Source organism: Dipodomys spectabilis, unplaced genomic scaffold (assembly GCF_019054845.1).
Source record: "Dipodomys spectabilis isolate Male_0828 unplaced genomic scaffold, ASM1905484v1 ptg000215l, whole genome shotgun sequence".
Classification (NCBI taxonomy): domain Eukaryota; kingdom Metazoa; phylum Chordata; class Mammalia; order Rodentia; family Heteromyidae; genus Dipodomys; species Dipodomys spectabilis.
In genome coordinates, this window is record NW_024870892.1 from 6949084 (window position 1) to 6972938 (window position 23855).

A 23855-nucleotide genomic window follows, 5' to 3' on the forward strand; every position below is an offset into this window, starting at 1 on the left:
CAAACTGTTCTTCGTTTACCTTTCTTTCCCATGTCTTTAATCTGGGAAGGAAAGGGAAGAGGAATAATCCATTCCTTCCATGTGGTGACTTGAGCAGCATTGGGAGCCGGAACTCAAGAGTTCAGAGCTCTAGTGCTAACTTGGGATTGCTTTGGGCATGGAAGGTAATGGTCAGTTTAGCTAGCACATGCCCAAGCATTTCTGAAGGCAAATGGCTGTTGTTGTTGATTTTCTTCTAAGAGAAATGGGACTCAGCACCAGAACTTAAACAATATGGAGTGGAATGAAATACAGTATCTGGTTACAAGAGGACTGGAGCAGTTGCCAGCGCTCAGCTGTCCTCATGCAGTCCTTGTGTTATGCTAGCAGGCTTGTGCAGTGAGTGATTCTTGCTGGAGAGATGCGTGCCATGTGTGTGGATGGGCATTAGAATCCAGGCTGAGGGGCCACAGCCATGGGGCATCTTATAGCACTGTGCACAAGCATTGGTGTCTGAGTTTCTGAAACACAGAAATGCTCTCACTGAAAACATGAGTCATGTCTTTTTCCCCCTTATTCTTTGTTGCTTGCTTTTTGTGCATGGTTATTTCGATGGCTTTACCTGTAGACCCATTGAAAGGCCGCCTGCTGTCTGTCCTCATCTCACAAGCTTTCCTTGGACTCCCCTGGTCCTCCATTCTGCTGGGAGTTGTTTTGCACAGCACTAAGTCATTTATGAAGTACTTGTGTGTCCTCATCCCTTGTAATTGGTTGTCAAGAGGTCCTTGTCCAAGAGGATTTACCTGTGAAGCCCTCTTGTTTCTCAATATGGCTTCCTTAGTTTAGATCTGCTGGAAATGGAAAGAACTTAGTGCCCTTGCCCTCCTCCCCTCCCACAGCCAGTGTCCTGTCTATACTAATCGTATGACTTTGCAGTTTTAGGTAATACACTAGAAACAACCTGTTCTTTCTCCCCCCTCACCCCCACACATCTGGTACAGTACTGGAGATTAAACCCATGAACCTGTGTGGCTAGGTCAGTGCTCTACCATTGAGAAACGTTTCCAGTCTCCTTTTTCTCTATGTTTTGAAACATGGTCTCATTATGTGGCCCTGTATGGCCTTGAACTCATGATACTAATTGGTGTGCATTCCATCTGTCTGGAAACTTGTATTTCTTTTTTTTGGGGGGGGTCAGTACTGGATCTTGAACTCAGGGCCTCTCTCATTTGCTTGCCTTTTTCACTCAAGGCTAATGGTTTGTCTACCACTTCAGCCACTCCTCTACCTTATTTGCTTTTTTTTTTTGCTAACTGGAGATATGAGTCTTATGGACTTTTCTGGCTTGCTTTGAACCTCAGTCCTTGGATCTCAGGGAAACTTGGGTTTCTTGACCTGGCTTCCCTCCTGTGACGTGCTTGAGGTTCTGAGGAAGGTTACTGCAGGGCAGGGGTGGATCCATGCTCCCGGCCCTGGCTAGTGGACAAACTTCAGTTACCCCCTTGAATGTACAGTTGGGGACAAGGTGATTGTTGAAAACATTTCTTTCCTTTCTGGCCCTTTGACTAAGGTGCTTAGGCTCTCCCCCTCCTGTGCTGTGCATGGAATCTAGAGTCTTGTGCTTGCTTGGCAAGTATTTTACCAGTGAGCACACAGCCACTCACCCTTGAGCACAGGCTTTTCTTGGGGATTTTTCTTGGGGATGATTTTGTCTGTACCAACTGGTGTTTGTGGGTTGCTGGCTTCCTTAGCATACAAGTCAGGGCTTTTTAAAGCAGGAGGAAGACCAGAGCATCCACTCCTACTCTTCCGCTGTGTTCTTAGCTTGCGCTCACAGCCAGTTTCCGTCTCCTCTCCAGTATGCCAAGCCTTGGGCTCGTTTGCATGTGGTGTCCAGAGCTTTTGGCTGCACTTAGCTGGAAGACTGGAGATGCATCTTCTCCACCTCTCTGGAAGCCAGATGGCATCTGTTATTTCCTGCCGTCAGGGAGGTGAGTGAGGGGCAGTGGGGCTGCATGTTCCACTGCAATGGTGTGGCCAGCAGCAGGCAGGAGAACCCACAGGGATGGCTTTAAAAAGCTCTTCCGAAGTAGAGCCGAGGGACAGGGTGCCTCTGCGTGTCTCCTACTTGGCATTCTTGACAGGACCGTGCAGGCAGGTGGTAGAGCTCTTGGGAGATCTTACTTTGGTATTGAATGGCTGTTCCTCCCAAATTCCTTCAAGGCCTTTCTGTGACCAGGGATACCTCAGGTTCATCTCCCATGAGGATCCCATGTAGGCACCTGGCTTTCATGAAAGTGGGGTCTGGGCCCTCTACTTCCCATCCCAGAGGAAGGGCTGTGGGTGCAATTGTCTGTCTTTCCTGGTGTTTGATGAGAGGGTCCATCTGTTTCCTGTCTTCCTGTTTTCTGAAACCTTGTGCAGACTGCTCATCGCCTCCCCTTCTTCCTCCTTGGCACTCTGGAGGCTTTAAGCCTTTCATTTTTCTTTCAGTGATACTCAGGGATGAATGGGAAGTAAATGAGTACTTGCAAGCTATCATCTTGAAATGCTTCTCCAAGGATGGGTGTTGTAACTGCTTGTTCTGAGTTTTAGCGTTACTGTACTGTTCTCATTGCTTCTATAGCTCTGTTTTCACTTCAGTTACTGATAGCCCAAGTAAGATTTCTACCTCTGTCTAGGTCCTGCTATCCCATGTTCAGGTTCCAGAGCAGATGGGCAGTGCTTTGCAGGGGTGTGCATTCTTCCAGTGAAGGCACAGTCCTGGGACAGGTGTCCGCATGACCTCTGTGGGGTACACTGTCCCCCTGCGGTGACAGCATGGTGTCATAGGCAAAGCCAGACTGATCTGGATCAGTCTTGGTCTGCTCTTGTCAACTTGGTTACCTTCTTTTGGAGGCTTGTGTTCCCTATCTGTGAGATGAAATGGACATGCAGTCTGAATTGCAGTGAGAGGGCAAGGCTGTGCCCTGCCCATGGTGGCAGAGTGGCCCTCAGCAGGGCTTTATCTCCCTCGCTTCCTGCTTGGGCATTGTCACTTCCCTCCCTCTCTCTGGGCTGGGGAAGGGCAGGTTGCCAGCACTGGTCAGACAAGATATTGTGTTGCTTTTCCCATTTCTGCGCTCCTGAGGGCTCTACCTTCTGCCAAAAAAGTCCTTCCAGGAAATAACCAAAATATTTGGTTATTCATCGCATTTGGGTGTTGGTACAGTGGAGTCCACAAATCTGAATGAGATGTGATACTTATTTTAAACTGAAATAAGTTGTTTGGGGTATTTAGGATGAAAATTGTAGAATTGATTGGATCTATTATCGAACTTCTAATTTTATCCTTTGCGAGTTGGAGTAGGTAGAATTAAGAATAAAATCTACAGAAGCCAATAAGATGAAAATTCAGCGTTGGATTTTGGCTTTTTACATACTCCCAAAATATAGACCATTTGCATGAAACTTAAATAGCACCTCATTTAAGATTCAGTTTTAGTCATTCTTGTTCTAAAATCACAAATTCTACTTGACAATGTGATAGGACAAGATTGTATTTTTAAACTTTGCAAGCCACACTCCGGTATTCTGTCAGAAGTAACTTTGGTTTTGGGGGGGGGGGGCGGTAAAAATAGCTTTCTCATAAACTTGGGGAGCTGAGCTAATGTTAAAGCAGGTTGAAGAATCTTGTGAGGTGTTCCACTGTGTTGAGGTTGTGGGGAGGAAGGGAGAACTTTCCCTCTTGCCCTCCTCATGTGTGCTTGCTGGGTGTACGCCCCCAGCACATCACTCATTTTGAGGTGGGCCATGTCCCTTGTGCTAGTGGTGGTGCCTGAGTCATGTGGCCAGGTTGCTGTAACTTGGTTGAGAGCATTGGGCAGCAGGGTGTATATGTGCGTGTGTGTGTGTGTGTGTATGTGTGTGTGCATGCATGCGCATGGGTGCACGTGTACACTTGTGATAAGATTCAGATCATGGCATGTGCTAGATCCTGTGTATGTGAATAAGCTTAGTGGTAGCGTGAGCTCTGGGGTAGGTGTTGTAGCAGGCTTGCCACCCAACATGAACATGCTTGTCAGCTCCTTGCACAAATGTCCTTGTCCTGGCTACTGGCTTCAGCTTCGCCTGTTTCCTGTTGGTCCTCTCCTGTATGGTGACTCTTAATGAATAGAATGTGGTGTATGTGACTTCTGATCCTGGGTTATGCTGTTCCTGAAATTTTAAACACTAGCTTTCCTCTTGGCTTGCACTCAGTGTTCCCAAACACTAATGACACAAGGGATGAAGGCTTCCTGCCAACAGGGGAGTGATGGTCCTGTCTTGTTAGCAGAACTCCAGTGATATCAGCAAGGTTCTGGATGCCCACAGCTCCACCTATACTTGGCTGGCCTCTTGAGAGACCTGGAGCCACAGTCACGGAGCCAAGCTGCTCCTGAGCACCAGTGCATAGAGACAAGAAGACACGGATTGTTTGTTGTTGAAGCCACGGAGGTTTAGAAATGGGTGACTAACTTGGGTGTCCAGAGGCTCTCAGCATGTGGCAGGTCCGTCACCTGCTTCTTCTTCCCCTTTCTGCTGCTCAGAATGCCCAACAACCAAGAGCAAGTGAAGGAATGAACTCCCTCAAGTCCAGTGTGCACATGTCTCTTCTTGGAGTTTTCTGTGAAACAGTAACTATCAGTACTTTTGTAATTACTGCACTGTTGACTGGAGAAGGAAGGCTAAATCTCATTTGCTGGGGTGTGACAAGTACTTGCTGAAAAGTCTGTTATTTTGAATGACAGATTCTGTATCTGTCTTAGCCAGCTAAGAGGTGTTAACTTCTACTGTCTCATGTTAATATGGTCTTGCCTGGCACCAGTGGCTCATGCCTGTAATCCTACCTACTCAAGAGGCTGAGATCTGATGATGACCATGGTTTGAAGCCAGCCTGGGCAGAAAAGTCCCCATGAGACTCTTATCTCCAATTAACTACCAGAAACCTGAAGTGGAGCTGTGGCTCAAAGTGGTAGGTGGTTGGCCTTGAGCAGAAGAGCTCAAGGACAGCCCACACCCTGAGTTCAAGCCCCACATCTGACAAGACAAACACACACACACACACACACACACACACACACACACACACACACACACACACACACACACACACACACACACACATCTTATTCTGAATGATTGAATGTGTCTTGTTGTGTTTTGCTTTTGAGATGAATTCTCTAGTCTTCAGCAGTCATAAAGATGATTACTTTGCTGGAAGGCACCACATTTCTTTGCCCTATGACACTAGAAGCTTTTTTTTTTTTTAATACCAGTTCTATGTAGCTGCATGTAGACAGTGCTGCTCCAAGCCTCTTTGTTCTAGAATCTGGGCTATTGGGGCAACTCCATTTTGGTCTTTGACTTTCTTGTTTAAAGGAATAGGACAGGGAGGCTGGTTGAAACGCTTCTTCCTGAGAACTGTGTGGACAGGTCCTTGGAGCTCACATGTCATTGGCCACAGTGAGTCAGGTGGCTGCAATAGCTCAGCAATAGCTCAGGGAATGTCACATCTAGTGAAGGTGTGTAGTGGGAAGTGGGAAGATAGCATGCGGAGTGTGAGAGGTCCAGGTGGGATCTGCATGGTGAAAGCATCTCTATTTATAACTGTTTCTTTTAACACAGCCATTCCCTGTCTGGAGAGAGGGTTTTGCATCTGGGAACTTAGCTCCTTATGCTTACTTGAACACCTGAGGACTGTCAGGAGGATACGGGACCAGTCCCATCCCATCTTCCTGCTTTGTCAGATGTTCCTTCAGGACCTAAGCTTGATGTTTTTACAAATAACCAAATAAAATACTTCAGAGAAATGGCAAGGTGAAAGCTAGAGGTCAAGTCTGGATGAGGTAACGAAGTCTCTGAGGCTTGATTATAGGGTCTAGGAAGCCTGTGTGGTGGGTGCTGCGAGACCGGAATGCTGGGTGGCAGGGAGAAGGAACATAGCCATTCGTTTGGTCGAGGAGGAGGTGTCTTCGAGGATTTTCATCTCTAGAGTCACCAAGGAGATCGGTATGCACAGATCATAGAGACAGGGACTGTTCCTGAGGCCACCTAAGAAAGGCTGTGGGAGGTAGAACCTGCCTCCTTCCCCTTTTGCTCTCTGTTCTTCCATGAGTGGAATCTGTGGCCCTTTGGGACATACCATTAGGGCAGCTGAGTGGAGGCCTGAGGACTAAGTCCAGTGCATTTTATCTGTCTTGTATACTGAATGACCCCAGGGAACAATTGGCAGGTTTTAACCTGGTGGTAATTCTCTTGTTCACACTAATGGATTTCTTAAGAAAAGAGGCATTTCTGTGAAAGTTCTAAGGAGACTGACCTTATTCCCTTAGTGGGAACTTTTTCTATGCTGAGATTTTTCCTGCTTTTTGCTTTTTGTTGCCTACATTTCTGTTTTCAGGAATTAGTCTGTAATGTTCCTTGGAGAAGCACTGTAGTCAGGATGTCATTGGCTTAGGATGTGCCTCAGGCATTTCTTTTCTCTCCTCTCATTGTGCACCTTCCTGTGAGGAAGGGGCTGTGTGTGTCCACCAAGTTCTGACATCATGCCTGCAGTGATTGGTGGGCAGCTTGTGCCAGTCCAGCCCTTCCTGGTATCCCAGTGACATAGCTATCTAGCGCTGGAATAACAGGAAGTCTCCATTCTCACATCCTGTCGTCTGGGCTTTGTGACTTGCAGCCTCACCACCATGAAGGTTAGTGGATATTTATACATGTGTTTCTTATAGAAGTTTCCAGGAGTTTCTACAGGGAGATTATCAGAGCTGAAGGACATAAGACAGTCAGTTTACATTTAAGGGAAATTTCTTGGTTTTACACATGAGGCTGAGGCCTATTAAGATTCATATGTGTAGTTCTTTAAAAAGATTCATTTGGGTTGGCCCAGATGGAGCTGACTTTTTTCATAAATCACAGGCATCACACACATTAAACTGAATCATAAGGTAGTTGTCAGTACTGAGTTCTAAGGAATGTTTTATAGTTGGACTGTTGCTTCATGAGATTCCGACCAGGTGTGAAATGCCCAGATACAGTCACATCTTTGTTTTTTACATTTGATAGTTCTATTTGATTCTTTTTCCTGAGCTTTAGTCAGCATGCCATGTTTTTGGCCCTTTCTGGGCTGTCTGGTGAATGGGGCCTCTTTCCTGAGATAGTTTTCCTGCTCGCTGTGTGGTCTTGTTAACATAGATGTGCCTCATGACTCTGTACTCATTTCAAAAATTGTACACAGAAGAACAATAATGAGGTGGGTTTTGAGAAGGCAACAATGAGTAGTGGGCTTGGAACTGTTATTTCCCAGGTCTCCGTGACCATCTTTCCCCGTGGCAGATGGCCTGTGGGTGGCATGGAAGCCGTTGGGCAGGCGTTGGCCAGGCACCAGGGCTGTGTGTGGCCCCTGTAGGGTTTACCCTCCATGGCATGCAGGCCTGGACAGCGGCTGTGGACTTACTCTGTGACAGATGCTCTGGGATGAGCTTGTTAAAGAGTCAGTGAGGCTCTCCAGGCAGAAGGTTCCTGCAGGAAGAGAGATGAGTAAGACTCAGCTAGGAAGTGGGGGCAGGGGGAGGCAGGAAGAGGAGGAGAAGGGGCCTGGAGAAAGAACCAGGAAGGAGGCACCAGCCTAGAAGGAGGGTGAGGTACCAAGCTGGCTGGGCACTGAGGGTCAGGTGTGTTCCTTTGTGCCTCATGGAGAGAGAAAGTATGATAATGCCATGTACATTTGAATATCAAGTTATGTTTTTCTGATATTTGCACCTCTGAGATGTTTTTCATAATTTTTCTGGGATAGCATTGTGGTTGATTTGTTTATTAAAATTAATCAAAAGTTATATATCGGGGGCTGGGAAGGTGGCTCAGTGGTAGAGTGCTTGCCTTGCATACATGAGGCCCGGGGTTCAATTTCTTAGCACCACATAAACAGAAAAAGCTGGAAGTGGTGCTGTGGCTCAAGTGGTAGAGTGCTAGCCTTGAGCTGAAGAGTTGAGGGACAGTGGTCCAGAGTTCAGGCCCAGAGTTCAGGCTCCACAACCAGCAAAAACATAGCATTTGTCTGAGCACACTATTATGTGTATGTGCACTCACGTATGCACACAAACACTCTTAACTCTGACACATACCCTGCAAACTCCACTTGTTCATGTCTAACAGGTCAGTACCTTATTGCTCTTGTGTCTCGTGGCTGATGCAGCCATAGAACACAAATGCTCAGGTGTGAGGACCCCAGCTGTGCACCCACAAGCTCCCACACTTGCCCAGCTGTCTACCCACACGCTCCCACAGCTCCAACTAGTGTTGTGAGGTACCTATCCTGCCCCATGCTGACACTTCAGGGCCCACAGTCCTACTTCTCTAGAGCTCTGCCCTGGAGACCATCTGTCTTCCCCTGGCCTCATCTTACCTCCTAAATAGAATATCTATACCATGTCTTAACCCTGTAGCCTTTGCATAATTTAAAGAGACAGAGCCACAGGCTTCTGCTGAGCCTTTTATAGCCCTTGCATCCAGGTGGCCCCTGCCCTGTGGGGGAGGGAACAGGCTGGGGTTGGTGGGCAGGCAGCTGGTGGTCATTCATAAATGTAGGCTGGCAGAGACTGGGTAATTCATGAGTGTCGCAGACTAGGCTGTCTTGCAGAGAATTGTGCTCTTTGGGATGCTCATGGACCCCCTCGCGTTGCAGGAGAACTCTGCTTGTTTTTTGTCCTCAGTTCTAATTGTGCTTGTTTAATTTTTTCTTTCAGACATTTGATGCAAATGATTTATATCAGGGGCAGAATTTTAACAAGGTCCTCACTTCCTTAGTGACTCTAAATAAAGTAACAGCAGGTAAGACTTTTTTTTAATGAACTTGAGGGGGTGGGCTCCCATCATGAAGTAAACGTGACTGCTCATTGCTGCTTAAAGTTTTGAGTTACTTAGTACTCGTCAGCAGAAGGATCCGGTTGGCAGGTGGAGAGCTGGGGAGGGCTCCAGCCTGCACGTGGGTCTGTGCCATCATTGCTCAGGTTTGAGGGAGGCCCTGCGACTTGAGGTGAATAATGGAATAGAAACCAGGACTGATGACTGTTAGACACAAACTACCTTCGTTTCATCCCTTGCATACGCAAAAGTATTTTTCCTGTGTTTTCCCCACTATTCTGTTTTCGTTTTTTTTTTTTTTTTTTTAATATCTTTTGGGCCAGAGTTTCTTTATGTAATCTGGCTGGTAAACTCATGAGCCTCCTGTCTGCACCTTCTGAGTGCTAGGATTACAGATACGTGCCAGCATATCCAGCTTCTCACAGATTGTTGGTGTCATCCAGGATGCACTGGATCTCATATATGCAGTGTTTTTATTTCCAGATTTTAAATAGTATTAGTGACCCCTTTGCTACAGAATTGTTTGCTTTTCTCTTTGTTGGCTCCCTGCTGATAGTTTTAAGTCAGTATTATGGAAGTGACTGTATCTTCCTAGATCCCAACTCTTAAGTGATTGCTTTGGCAACAGGACAGTTGCGTGGCTGTCCTCTGCTTTCATGCTTATGGCCAGTTCAGTCTGCATAATGAGGTCCTATCTCCTAGAAGCTAGTAAATGAGGTGAAAGGGGCTAGAGGCAGTGGCTGATTATAGCGGGGATTTCCCTGACAGGCAGGAATAGTGGGACTGCAGGCTTCGGCGGGCAGCTCTGCAAGAAATGCCCTCACTTGTTAAATCTGTACTTGGGGTGGCCCATGGTTTTTGTCTTCCTAAGTAGAAAATGCTCTGTGGAGAGCGCCCCCTGTATGTAGTGCCAAGCCCATCTGAGAGGCAACTGCTGCGGTGGCCGGGATGATTCCGAGCAGGGTCCCATGCCCAGCTGGCTGTGAGCTGGCAGCAGTGTCTGGTAGGACCGGAAGGAAGAGGCTTGCCAGGCTGTGCTGTGCTGCCCAGCCCTGAGCCAGCTTCCTCTGCAGGTAGACATTGGTAACGTGGCTCAGGGCACCAAGAGCAGTGGCAGCACTGTGGATTTCTCTTATGTCTTCAGACTCTTAATTCAGAATTTGGAAAGATACTGTGTAAGCTGATCCAAGCAACTCCAAGAAAAGTGGGCCCTGGACCCATCAGTGTATTTTTGTGAAGGCTCCTATATCAGCATAGCCGTGTGTGTGTGTGTGTGTGTGTGTGTGTGTGTGTGTGTGTACACGTACTGTAGCTTGAAGTCAGGGACTCGCATTCTCACTCAGCTTGCTTAACATAGACATCTTGAACATTTTTATGCCCTCATCTTTCTATTTTTAAAAATCAAATCACCTTTAAGAAATGGACTGTGAGCATTTACCCATTGGTTGGACTTGCTTGATGGGAATGCAGAGAATGGAGCTATGCCCCTTCATACCTGCTTTCTGTGGAGAGCGGAGAAGTGCAGCTTCCTCTCGAGATGGTACTCAGTAGCATCTCCAGATGGCAAATACACAAGGATTTTCTGTTGCTTTATTTATTTATTTGTTTATTTATTTTTGTCAATTGTGGGGCTTGAACTCTGGGCCTGGGCACTGTCCCTCAGCTCTTCAGCTCAAGGCGAGCGCTCCTCCCTGGGCTGGCTTTGAACCATGATCCTCAGATCTCAGCCTCCTGAGTAGCTAGGATTACAGGCGTGAGCCACCGGCACCCAGCTTCTTTTGCTTTAAAGAAGTCTTTTCCTTTTGTTGCAAAGTGATTCTCATTGCTTATCGCATGTTGTCTTGGAGAAGCGGGCTTCTCCAAGAGAGTTTTCTGCTCTGCAAGGTAATTGAATTTGAGAGGCTTGCTTTTCTAAAGGGGAAGGGGAAGAACGAAAAAGTTCACAAACTGAAAAAAATTATACTAGAGAAGAGCTGATAAGTGGTCATCTCCAGACAGTTGTCTGGAGAGGTAATTGGGGAATGAATGCAAGTTATTTATGGGACAAAGAATCTGCTCTTTGTGTACTGTGTAAATGGCCTGCTTTGTGTGGTCTTCGGTGTGTCCCTTCAGACTGGCCCAGTTTTAGCGTCAGTGTGGGGAGCATCTGTGGTGTTGGGCATTGTCAGTGCTTTTTCCTTCTGTGTGCATGACCTTTTCAGACATTGGACTGGGAAGTGATTCCGTGTGTGCTCGGCCCTCTTCACATCGGATAAAGTCTTTTGATTCCTTGGGATCCCAGCCTTCACACAGTCGGACTTCAAAATTGTTCCAGGGCCAGTACCGGAGTTTGGTAAGTGCAAGAGGTTTTGTTACTCAAGTGTCAAATGTATTTGGGGATATGAGATGTGTCTGGAGGGTCTCGGTACTTTATCTACAGAGTGCTAAACAGCAGGAGGATGGCTGCAGGCTGGCTGGGCGTTTGTTTGCCACCAGAACCTCCACGTACTGTGCCAAATGAGGGCTGTGTATTGGGATTGTATTTAAGACTCCTAGCTTCTGCACTTTGACATTCTTCCTCTGTAGTATTTTCTTCCTGTTGTTCCTCAGTGTGTGGAAGTATGAGGTGTGTGTGTGTGGGAGTGGGTGTGTGTGTGTGGGTGGTGGGGGGCTAAGGGTGGAGTGGGGTGGAGAGCATTTAGTGTACCTAGAAGAGAAAAAGGGGTAGAACTGATGGTTCATAGGCAGCCTTTTCTCTTGCGACAGCATCTTCTGGTGTCTTACTGAATTTCTAGGAAGTTCACAAATATAACATTGAGGTTAGTGTTGAGGTTAGGGAAATACTAAGTGCAGGCCCTGATGTGGTATTGGGGGGCTGTGCCACTGCTCCCCTGCCTAGCTATGCTTCCTCTTTTGAGTTAGAACATTGGCAGGAAACATTTTTCCTCATGTTTCTCCTTGGAAACATAGTGTATTCTTGTGCTGAAAGTAATGAAAGTCTATTTTTTCCAGAGATTTAAGAGGACTGTGGCTTTCCTTCTGCTCTGAATCAGGAAGGAAATTGATAGTTTGCTAACCGTGAGCCTCAAGAAGTAAAGGTTAATTCCGATAGAGTTGTATTTTGCAGAGCATGTTAAATAACACTGGAAAGATGTGGAAGGAGCACGAGGTTTTTGTGTATCTAAGTGTGTTCAGTGGTGCTAATGGGGGCCATGTTCCCTCTTAGAGAAGCCCATTTGCTCTGATGCAGGAGTGTGCAGTGGCACTGCGCCAGCCACATCCTTACACAGCCCTGCAGCTGCCAGCGCTGGGTAGGGTCTGCCCTGTCCATAGGACTTGATTCTGGAGAAACTGAGCATTAAGGACAAATTACAGAGAAACACTCACACTACTTCAAACATATTTCAGTGTATTCACTTTATAAAATATGAGGGAGTTGTAAGAAATGAAATGAGCACACTTTGCGTGAAGAAATACCTGCAGCCTGCCTGCCTGCCTGCCTTCTTTCCTGCCTTCCTGCCTGCCTGCCTCCCTCCCTCCCTCCCTCCCTCCCTTTCTTTCTTCCTTTCTTTCCCAGTCATGGGGCTTGAACTCAGGGCCTGGTCACTGTCCCTGAGATTCTTTTGCTCAAGACTAGCCTTTACCACTTGAGCCACAGTGCCACCACTCCTAGTCTTTTTCTGTTTATGTGGTACTGAGGAATCGAACCCAGGGCTTCATGTATGCTAGGCAAGCACTCTACCACTAAGCCACATTCTCAGTCCAAGTCTGATTATTTTATCTGGGCAATTTTCATTTTTTTTCTTAGTGAGTAAATGAATGGATTACAAATGTATAATTTTAAGAGAAATAATCTTAAATATCAGGTTGGTCATGAAGCTTACTGAGGCCATAATTAGCATAGGACTAGTTTTCACTAGCTAGGAGAATGATCAGCCTTAGCATTCTTGCCTGTGTGTTTCCTTGTGGCTGGTCAGTTTCCGTCTCCTCGGGCCATGGGCCACTGCCAAGGTGACTTTTCTTTCATGGGACATTACAAGGCCCTCTTACATGCTGGGGTTATTTTTTGTCCTTGGGTTTTTCTGAACATGATTTATTAATAGCATTGTAAGATGATTTTCTTGAGTCCAAAGTAAGATTATAGTGGAACGGGACTGGTAAATGTTTGCACACAATTAAATGATAGGTATATGGAGGGCCACCTGTTACTCTCTACTTTCTCCTGTGCTTGTAGTTTTTATCAGAAAAACAAGCTAAGCAACTTGTGACTCTTGAACATCTGCTTTTGGATCTTTTTAAAATAAAGTTCAGCTTTTATTTAAAAAATAGTTTTTATTGATGCCATCCCTGGGGCTTAAACTTAGGGCCTGGGCACTGCCCTTGAGCATTTATTTATTTATTTATATTTTGCTCAAGGCTAGCACTGTACCACATTAGCTGAAGTTCCACTTCTGGCTTTTTGGTAGATAATTGGAGATAAGAAGTCTCACAGAGGCTGGGAAGGTGGCTCAGTGGTAGAGCGCTTGCCTTGCATGCATGAGGCCCTGAGTTCGATTCCTCAGCACCACATAAGCAAAAAGAAAAAAGCCAGAAGTGGCGCTGTGGCTCAAGTGGTAGAGTGCTAGCCTTGAGCTGAAGAGCTGAGGGACAGTGCCCAGGCCCAGAGTTCAGGCCCCACGACCGGACTCAAAAAAAAAAAAAAAAAGAAGTCTCACAAACTTTTCTGCCTAGGCTGGATTTGAACCACTATTCTCAGGTCTCAGCCTCTGAGTAGCTAGGATTACAGGTGCGAACTACTGGCACCTGATCACATACTTTTTTTTTTTTTGGTGCCAGTTCTGGGGCTTAAACTTAGGGCTGGATGCTGTCCCTAAGCTTCTTTTGCTCAGAAAAACACTCTACCACTTGAGCCACAGCTCTTCTTCCAGCTTTCTGGTAGTTTATTGGAGATAAGCGTCTCATGGACTTTCTTTTCCCAGGCTGGTTTTGAACTGTGATCCTTAGATCTCAGCCTCCTGAGTAGCTTGGATTTCAAGTGTGAGCCACTGGCCTCTGGCCTACATGTTATTTTTTTTCTTTTAATCAGCTACAACTCCTTAGTTTACAGAGCACTCATCGGGCCATCCCTTACTTACTGGTTATTCTCAGTCTTGGTTTTTAGTCTGTGACATCATCGTCATCTCTGCTGAAGATAGATTTGCTCCCTTGGCACAGAAAGACTTGAACAGTTGTGTTTCATTTGCATGGAAGGGGAAGTTCCAACTTGTTTCTTAGATATTTCTGCACCATTCCCTGTCCTCTCTGTTATGTGGTGATTTCATACTATCGCCTTTCAAATGCATTCAGCTGAATTGAGCTTTTCTTTTACCCTGCTTTGTGATGTATCTCTCAGCTTAGTAGAAGAAATGGGCAATTAAATTGAGCGTGGTGGACCCAGGCGGTAGGCCAAATTTTTTCTTAAGTAGGTTTGATTTCATCCTTTATTCTTTTTTGTTTTTTTGGGTCAGTTGTGACACTTGAACTCTGGGCCTGGGAGCTGTCCCTCAGCTCTTCAACCCCAACCCCTATTAGCAGAACTTTTTTTTTGTTGTTGTTGGTCATGAACTGTGGGTCTGGGCACTGTCCCTGAACTCTAGCTAAAGGCCGATGCTCCAGCACTTAAGCCACAGCGCCACTTCCAGTTTTCTGGTGGTTAATTGGAGATAAGAGTCTCATGGACTTTATTGCCCGGGCTGGCTTTGAACTGCGATCCTCAGATCTCAGCCTCCTGAGTAGCTATGATTACAGGCAAGTCACCAGCGCCTGGCTGTCATCCTTTCTTCTTAACATTACCGGTGTTCTGTAGTTTCCAGTGTCACTGTCATGCCCTAACCTTCCACTCTCTGCTGGTTAATAAATTCGACCTTGAGTTTTCAGTGTGACTAGCAGAGCCTTGAGGCAGTGTCTGTTAGTTTCCTTTCATTTCTAGGAGAAGCAACTTGATATACCTTCCTTTGCTCGCCTGCTTGCCAGTCAGTACTGGGTCTTGAACTCAGGGCCTCTCTCTCACTTGGCTTGCTTACAGCTTGTGCTCTGTTAGTCTCTTGAGTCATATTTGCAGTTTACTTTTGCTGGTTACTTGTAGATGAAGTCTCATGGATTTTTCTGCCCAGGCTGGCTTGGAAATGTGGTTCTTTAGCACTTAGCTTCCTGAGTAACAAAAATTATAGTGTGAGTCACCAGCTCCTGGCCTTGTGTTCTCTCCTATGACATTTTCTTCCCTGTGGTCCTGTAGGTCTCCAGAACCCGGGACCCCACATTTCCCTGGGTGCTCCCCTCTTGCTGTCTGATAATCTCGCTTTGGTATCAGTCTGTACTCACAAACTGCTTCCAAGACCTGTAAGAAGTTATACCAAAATTTACTACACACATCTCCTTCAGTCTTTTCAACTTGCAGTACAGTACACAGGGACAGTATTGAGTCTCAGACTGTTTTAAGCACATCTGAGAGGGGCACGTGTCTCCTTCCTGTATCTGCTTCTCTTGGTCTTGGAGTTGTACCTCCTTTTTTGGTTGGTTGTCCTTTCTTTTGTAGGTCATGGGTTTATTGTTTGGCATTATTGGGTATCCTGTGTACAAGAAGTGTTTTCCCTGAACCCTAGGTGCCTTGGAGAGGGTATCAGCACTGTTGGGTCCTGTTCCAGTCTTCCTGTCCCCTGACTGGTTGCAGGGCCCAGGGCACAGTTATGTGGGCACCTGGGGGTTGCCTACTGCTTTCTGGTATGGTGGCAGCCGTATCTCTTGCCTGACTGGTGAGAGCTGAGATCTGTTGCTCTGTGGCTGCGGAAAGGCACCCTGCCCAGTCCTCTGGCCCGGGGTGGGCTGAGCTTACACCTGCAAGGGTTAGGCACAGAGATGAGACCATGGTCTTCACCGGGGCTGAGGAGGTCGGGGTTGGTACAGGGAGGCTGGGATCAGCTGGTTGCCCTGATCCTGCTCCTGGGGCAGCCACAAGAAGCCTGTTCGGGAATTTTACATAGGCATCTGCCTCTTCAGTGGGCTTATACCACTGGCCTGTCCAGAGCCAGGTCCAGGCTCTGGAAGACCTCAAACTATGCACTCTCTGAAAAGAAAAAAAATAGCATTAACTGTGTGGGATACTGTTTTTTCCTGTGCATGTGGCAAAGAGGTGTATGTTTGGCAGTCTTCAGGGCCAGTGCAAGTTTGGCAAAGAAAGAATTCTTACATAGTGTTGGTGGGCATGTTACTTGGTGTTAACTTTATAGAACATTTTGGAGGGCTGAGGAGAAATATATTAATATTTAGACAGTTTAGAAATATACATAAAATTTATAAGAAGTGTTCTTCTTCGGCTCAGACCAGAATTTAGTATTTAGGCTTATTTATAGATGCCTTCAAAGATGGATGTATTTTTATTATACCCTAGAAAAACACTGTATTGCCATATTAGAAAATACTAGATAGAATAACCTAAAATTCATAATGGAAGCCTAGCTCAAGAATGGCACAATCACAGTGTGGTATGCGGCTAATTAGCTAATCAGCTGGCTGGGAAATGAGCGCAGCACGCAACTTTCTGTGTGTAAGAGAGGTATTCAGACTGTGTGTGTGTGTGTGTGTGTCTGTGTGTGTGTGTGTGTGTATGTGTGCAGTGCACTACTGGCAGAGTGTGTGTGTATGTGTATGTATGTGCACAGTGCACTACTGGCAGAACAGGCCTTTCCAGTGTGGAAAGGGTCTCCCTGGGACGTGGGGCCCGGTGATGAGTAAGGGCACTGGGAAATGGGGATTTTCCTGCTGTTGGAATGCTTTAGTTATTCACAATAAGTTTTAACTAGATTTATAATAGTAATATGATCTAATTCTTTTTTTTTAATAATGAAGTAGACATTTTTCTCCCATCTTTCCCCCACTTGTCTTTTAGGACATGACTGATAATAGCAACAATCAACTGGTAGTACGAGCCAAGTTTAACTTCCAGCAGACCAATGAAGATGAGCTGTCCTTCACGAAGGGTGATGTCATCCATGTCACGCGAGTGGAGGAAGGAGGCTGGTGGGAGGGCGCACACAACGGCAGGACCGGCTGGTTCCCCAGCAACTACGTGCGTGAGGTTAAGCCCCGTGGTAAGAAGCTGAGCCTGCCCATGTTCTGGAAGATGGGAGCATGGGAGCACGGGAGCACGGGAGCATGGGAACACGGGAGCAAGGGAGCGTCTGAAGCTTCTCTGTGGGAGTCCAGGTCATCTGGCCTTAGGTAGTTGTTTGTTTTTACCCTTCCTTACATTGGGAAGCTGGGATAGAGGGTGCAATAGTTACAGGCAAGCTCTGCATTCTGTTCTGTCAGGACTCTTCCAGAGATGAGGATAAGCATCTTTACTGTACTGTTTTCGTTGGTTAGTTTATTTATTTGAGATGCAGTTTTGCTGTGTTGCCTGAGTTAGTCTGGGAACTCTGGGCTAAGAGATTCTCCTGCCTTAACTGTCCAGACAGCTGAGACCGAGGCGCACCCTATGCCTGGCTGTCAGCTGTTACAGCTGCAGTCATGCTTCTCTGGTGGTATCTTTACCCTTTCAGGACTTCGCTGTGTGACATGCAGTTGTATTCATTTGTCATTTGGGCACTTCAGCATGTCACGTACAAGGAGTAGATAATGTAGTTTTTGCCATTTTCTTTTCTCCCCCGCAAAGATTTCTTTATTGAGATTAAATAGCTACATACATTTCACAGTGCTATGGCATAGTTATACTTAAAGTCACAAACACCTTTTAACCTTTACAATGATAGTCATCATCATTCTAATCTGCAAAACTTATGAACCCTTTGAACATTTATAACAAAAGTTTTTTCCCGATTGGGTGATATGTACATTTCTTTCCTTTTGCTTAGTGTCAGCTCCTCCCTCTTTCCCTCTCCTTCCCTCCCTCCCATCGTCGCCCTTGAGTTGCTTAGTTCACTTTCATCAATGTCCAGTGCAGCTGATGGGCCCCCTGCTTTATTTTCCACCAGCTTTCCACTGGTTCTGTGCCTTCCTCACACCTTCCAACTCAGCTGTGCATATGTATACACAATATATGAGGTAAAGAATACAGAGTCATCTAAAAACGCTAAGAGGTCCCTTGTTTCCTTGTCTTTGGGGTTCTTTTCAGTCTGAATATTATTTATGCACATAGGAAGAGGTGATTATTACAATTTGGTGTTTTTCTCCAGAGGCTGACCTCGTTTGGTTTCACCATGTGTGGGTTTCGTGAGTCCTGTTTACTTTTCATACCTCATTGTGTTTTGCCATTTTCTCTGCCTCCCTTTCTTTGTGTTGTCTGTGACTGACATTTTTTTACAGACTCTCTTAAAACTGATTAGTCAGGCTAGTATTTATTGAAAAGAAACAATAGTCTTTGGCACGTTTTCATTTCCACTCAGCTGTGATCCGAGTCGCCAGGACGTGGCTGTTGAAGTCCTATAGGCCAGTGACTCAAGTGCCCAGCCAGTGTGCTCTGTGTTCACTGGACTCAGTACCATTCTTTTTCCTGAAATTGGTGTTGCTCCATTGTGAGTAACCATGGCTCAGCCTTACACACTGAGAAGCGGTTCATTGAAGACTGTTGCATCTCAAACAGGCAGCCTTGTGTTGCACTGTGTGTGTGTGTGTGTGTGTGTGTGTGTGTGTGTGTGTTGCTTGGCTGTAGGCGTTCCCGTGAGCGTGAGGTAAAGGTGATGTCAGCAATAGAGTCATAAAGGGGTGGGGGTGTGGGCAGGCAGCAGCAGAGCTGGGGTTTTCTGACCAGCTATGTGTGTTGCTCCTGAATTTGAAGAATGTCTGTGCGACACCATTCCTCCGATTCTGCCCTGGGAGAGCTGATTCAGGAGCAGGCTGGCCCAGATGTCAGAGAGAGTATTGGATCAGGTAGAGCAAGGCTGACTCGCCCCCTCTGCAGCAGGGGCAGGGGCAGCAGAGCTGGCAGGCCGTGTGCCACCAGCACCGGCACTGACCAGCAAGCTCCTCCCTGTCAAATAGCTCGCTTTTCTTCTTAGGCAGGCTTCCTGTTTCACTGGAGCGTCTTACTTGAACTTCTGTAGCAGGTGGTGTGCACATGAAGGGATGTTTACTTGCCAGGTGTTTGTTTCTGTGGATGTTTTGGTTGATTAAGGGAGCACGGGGCCCTGCGACCCTCCCCAGATGACTCCCACGTGGTTTCTCAGTAGATTTGGATGTCCTTCGTGTTGTCTGTGGTAGTGGTTTGTTTCACAGCATACACACCTGGTGTGCGCTGTATGTGTCAGGCCCATGTTTGGCATGGAGTGTGGGACATAAAGCTAGCTGTGGCAGAAGGTACTTGTGGAAGAACCAGAGTTGTGTGTAGAAGTTTTGTCTCTCAGGACAGGTGTGTCTGTATGTATCTCTGTGGTGCATTGTTGTTGAAAGTGAGTTGTGGGGCTGGAGGTATGGCTCACTGGTAGAGTCCTTGTGTACTTTGTGTGGGACTGAGGGTTTGCTTCCCACCACTGGAAAAACAGTTGTTTGCAGAAAGCCATAGTACACTCATATTGAATTCAGAGTGTTCCTGACAAATTGAGGCCTAAGTTGGTTTGGAAAGTTTTTGTTTTTAGCTTCCTTATTCCTTCTACCTTGAGTAATGCTTTTGTTGTTGTTGTTGTTGTTGTTGTTGGTTATGGGACTTGAACTCTGGGCTTGGGCACTGTCACTGAGCTCTTCAGCTCACGGCAAGCACTCTAGCCACAGTGCATTTCCTGGAAAGTATTTTATAATACAAAAAATATTACTGCATTTACTCCTTTGTGCCATTTTGCTGAATGTTTTTTATTTGATGACGAAGTGAAGGAATGACTTCCTTTCTCCCCAAAGGACAACTTCCTTTCCCTCAATTTCCTGGAAGTATTGTAAGAAAAGGTAAGCAAGTGTGATTTTAAGTGCTGGCAGTTGAAGCAAAGCAGCACAAAGCCAGTTTTTATCCTACCACTTTCTGTGACTGTTAAAATTGTAGATGAAAGTGTCATTTTAATATTGTGTTTTTTCAGAAGTTTATGTAGTTTTCTGATTTTGGATCAGCCTTTCTTAATTGGGACTTAGTTTTCTGAAGACAAAATTGGGCTGTTTGCAAAGTCTGTTTGCAACAATCTTGTGTCTGGAAACCTGTGAGGACCACTTTGTTATCATCCAGACTTCATCCCTAGTGGGGCTTATGTGCTACATTTCGCTTTGACTTATAGATATTCTTATTGTGCAAGTGAAACCAAGGCCAGCTTCTAAGTGATATTTTTAGGTTGCCTTTCTGCAGATAAAATGCTTTTTATTGTCACAGTCTTCTCATCTGCTTCCCTGGGAAGGATAAATGGCCATCAATTGCTGCCCTCTTGTGTCTGGATTTAGAAATGTTCTTGTGAGTTCATTATTGTCTTTCTGCTTTTGACTTGAGTATGGTTTCTTGATTTATTTAATTTCTCTTTGGAGACGAATGCTTTCCATGGTTCTGTATAAGAATCTTTAGTTGGCCAGGAGTTGTGTCACATGCTTATAGGGCTAGTAGCTAGGAGGCTGAAGCAGGAGGATGGTCAGTTCAAGGCCATTCTAGGCTACATAACAAGATTCTGCCTTATACAAATCAATCAACCAATGGTGTGTGTGTGTGTGTGTGTGTGTGTGTGTGTGTGTGTGTGTGTGTGTGTGTGTGTGTATTGACTTGAACTCTCACTGGGCTTCATACTCTAGCTTTTTTGCATTGGTTACTACTCTACCATTTAAGCCACCCCTCCAACTCCAGCTTTTTGTTGGTTAATTGGAGATGAGTGTCTCAGATTTGTCTTCCTGGGCAAGCTTTGAAGTGTGATGATCCTCAGATCTCAGCCTCCTGAGTAGTTAAGTTATAGACTTAGCCACTATTTCCAAACTACAAAGATTTTAATTGTGATTTTATGTATTATTTTTGTAAAAATACTGTACATTATTCTTCATATGTACAGTTTCATGGAAGGTGTGTAATTGTTACTTAGCATTTACTTTCTGTGTAAAACTCATAGGTTTCTAGTGTGTTTTATATGTTTGATACATTCCCAAGCACATAATAGAGACTCTCCCCATTCAAGGAGAAGTCAAGGAGGGAGAAACAGCAGACCCTTCTGATAAATTCAGGCGGAGGAGAGGATAGAGTGTGGTCAGCGGTACAAAGTCCCGGTGGTTATAGGCAAATATCATGGGGTCAGACAGTGACAGTTGTTTTAGGTGATTATTCCTAATGTTCTGACTTTGATCCTCAAATTTTTGGATAGCTCATCATCTGTTGTACAAGATTTGGGAGCTGGCTGGCTTGAGCCGTGACTCATACTTGTGCTGAGCAGTGTCTATACAAATGTAGAGGGGGGACAGTCATTCATTCATAGACCCACTGACCTGAGTGAGCATGTGCCCTGCCAGTTCTTCCGTTTGTCGCCTTTAAATGTTTTCTGCTTACTTTACACAGAAGCGACCGTCGCTTTCAAGGCATGAAAGAACAGAGGTAGATGTAGGATGATCTGACGGGGAGGAGGGTCCAGGTAGTACAGAGCCTGGCTCAAGTGCCGTCTCTAGTGTGTCCTGGCTGCAGCCCATCCCCCTTTGCTGTGGGCTGACTCTGGGTGTGTAGGGGGGGAAGATGGTTTTCTGGAAGCACCCAAGGCCTAGGGGGTTCTTCTTGGTACAGATGCATATATTGAACACTCTGAGTCTCTGAGGCTACTTCACACACAAATGGGCTATCCTCCTCCTGATGCTGGCCTCCTGGCCTGCTGTGGCCTCTGACTCTCTCCATCTTTGGGTGTGAATGACGAACACCTTGTGTCCAGGGCACAGCACATGGGACAAGGCCGGAGTCAGGTTGTTGGTCCTCAGTACTGGAGATGTTTTTAAGTTTATGTCATATAAACATGGGCCTCAGCAAGTTGGAAGAAAGAGCTTTCGTGCTGCGGTCATAAGACTAGGGCATGAACCCTTGTCCATCCAGGCTCTGTCAGTCAGGTCGGCCACTTTCCTCCTGCGAGCAATGAGCAGCGAGCAGCCTTCTAGCCCTTGGGTTCACTCTTGCTTTGGTTCATGTTTGCTACAGTTTGTCTTCTGACTCTTTAGCTCCCTGCTCCTCTTTCCTCCTCCTGAGGTTGTTCTTTATTATATTGTTTTACCTTCTGCCCAATCTCTTTGTTGGCAGTGCTAAGTAGTGCGGTTGAGTCTTATTTCGAATTTCATCTGCAGTTGGCTGGTATGGTTTTTTTGATGCCCTCATTTTGTGACATGATGACTGACTTTGACCCTTTCTTTCTGCCTGTACTCACTCTGTGGGGTCTGCTAGTGAGTGCTCATGTCCCTGTCACAGTTAGCACAGTTACCTGGTTCTGAAATGAGAACAGCATTTACTCAGCAGATGCGTGAGCTGCTGGAACCCACCAGTGCCAAGCCAAGAGGGCTCCTGCTCATGAATCAGGAAGCTCAGCTGAGGAGCTCGCAGGCACAGAGGCAGGGAAGAGGCCACCGTGCTGTGTCCTGTACCCTCTGTGGGCACTGTGATACAATAAGACCTAGCTCAGTGTAGTTGCTTTCATTTTTTTTATTTTTAGCAAATTTTGGTCCCTAATTCAAATAGACTAAGAAAGCCATTATGACATACAAAGAGATTTGCATTTAAACATTAAATCAGATCAAGAAGTTATGATCTTGTCAGATGTGCTAAAGACCTGTTAGGGTGTCCCTCTGACAGGATGGGAGTGCTGCAGTAATAGTGGCTGAAACAGTATTGCTTCTGGCATTTGTTGTGTGAGGCTCAGGAAAAAAAGGACCTAGGATACTAATGCAGTAATACTAATGCATAGAATACTAAGAGCAGTACACGAGATCTGTTTCCCCATATAACTGGATTGCTGTACTGAGTGGGGAGAGGACAGAGTAGAAGACAGGTATGATATAATTTTCACACAGATCAGGAGGGGCTATCAGCAGACTCTCTCTCTCCTAAGGAATTGGGAGACATGGGAGAAGTGACAGTTGAAACCAGAAGGAGGGAGTCTGGGATCCAGGACACTGAGTCAGGCAAAGAACAGAATGGACCACTCTGTATTTACAGAGTGTTATGTGTGTATCCTGGCGAGCAAGTACAGTCTTGGTTGGGACTGGGGAGGGGGGATGGCGGGAGCTGTGCTCAGGGCGTGGACTCCTGGAGCAGTACACCCCTGTTCTTCTAACATGAAACATTTTTGTGGTTTTCTCCTCTTCAGTTCAAGTTTTAGCTGCATGAGAATCTGAGCAAAAGAAGGTCAGTGTTAGCAAGATCAGGTTGGATTTCTTAGGAAACTGAGGGTTTGGAAAACATTTGTTTTTGTCTTATTCTTTATTTTTAATCACTTGGGGAAACTTGATGGTGAGGCGCTGCTGAAGATTTAGGCAAGAGCTACAGTCAGGGTGGCATTCTGCAGGCTGGTTTCTGTGGCCAACAAGGGACTGCAGCTTCTGATCAGACAGTTGGCCATACAACCCCAGGCCTGGGAGCGCTGGGTGTGAAATTCTCCCAGAAACCCTCACTGTTAGGCGAGGAGAGAAGTATGAGGAAAGAAGAGGGTCTAAAAGGAGACTGTGGACAGGTGCCACTGACCCACCAGAGAGAGGGACAATGTGTCTCCCTGAACCATGGACGTCCGTCCAGTGGGATTCTTGCTTAAGGAGGGATGAGGAAGACTTGGAAACTAAGCTCTAGGAAGGGTTCATCTGTCTGAGTGCCCGGGGAAAGAACGTGGAAGACCGACTCCCCTCCCTTTGTCCTCCCAAACCCTGTTTTTTGCTGTTCTGCCTCTGTAGCCCCAGTGGACCAGTGATGGACAAAAGACAAACCCACAGACAGAACCACAGGATTAAACTGCCCACTTGCCCTATCATTTGCCAGTGATAGATAGCCATAGAACCATTATACCACATATGTATTCATCCCAGAGAGCTAGTGTGAAAACACTGGCAAGCCACACCATAGAGCCAGTGATTGACAC

The 23855-nt window shown here is 46.1% G+C and overlaps 1 protein-coding gene across 5 annotated transcripts in view; it reads left to right on the plus strand.

Annotated features, from left to right (window-relative positions):
• Window positions 1-23855, plus strand: part of Arhgef7 (Rho guanine nucleotide exchange factor 7) — a 107202-nt gene that overhangs the window by 39327 nt on the left and 44020 nt on the right. For 4 of the 5 annotated variants that reach the window (XM_042697088.1, XM_042697084.1, XM_042697085.1 and 1 more), the window contains exons 3-5: window positions 8742-8826; window positions 11061-11191; window positions 16763-16964. In XM_042697088.1, coding sequence (XP_042553022.1) covers window positions 8742-8826; window positions 11061-11191; window positions 16763-16964 — 418 coding nt within the window. Of the gene's footprint in view, window positions 1-6643; window positions 6696-8741; window positions 8827-11060; window positions 11192-16762; window positions 16965-23855 lie in introns of those variants that run through there. The other variant, XM_042697086.1, reaches the window with a different exon arrangement.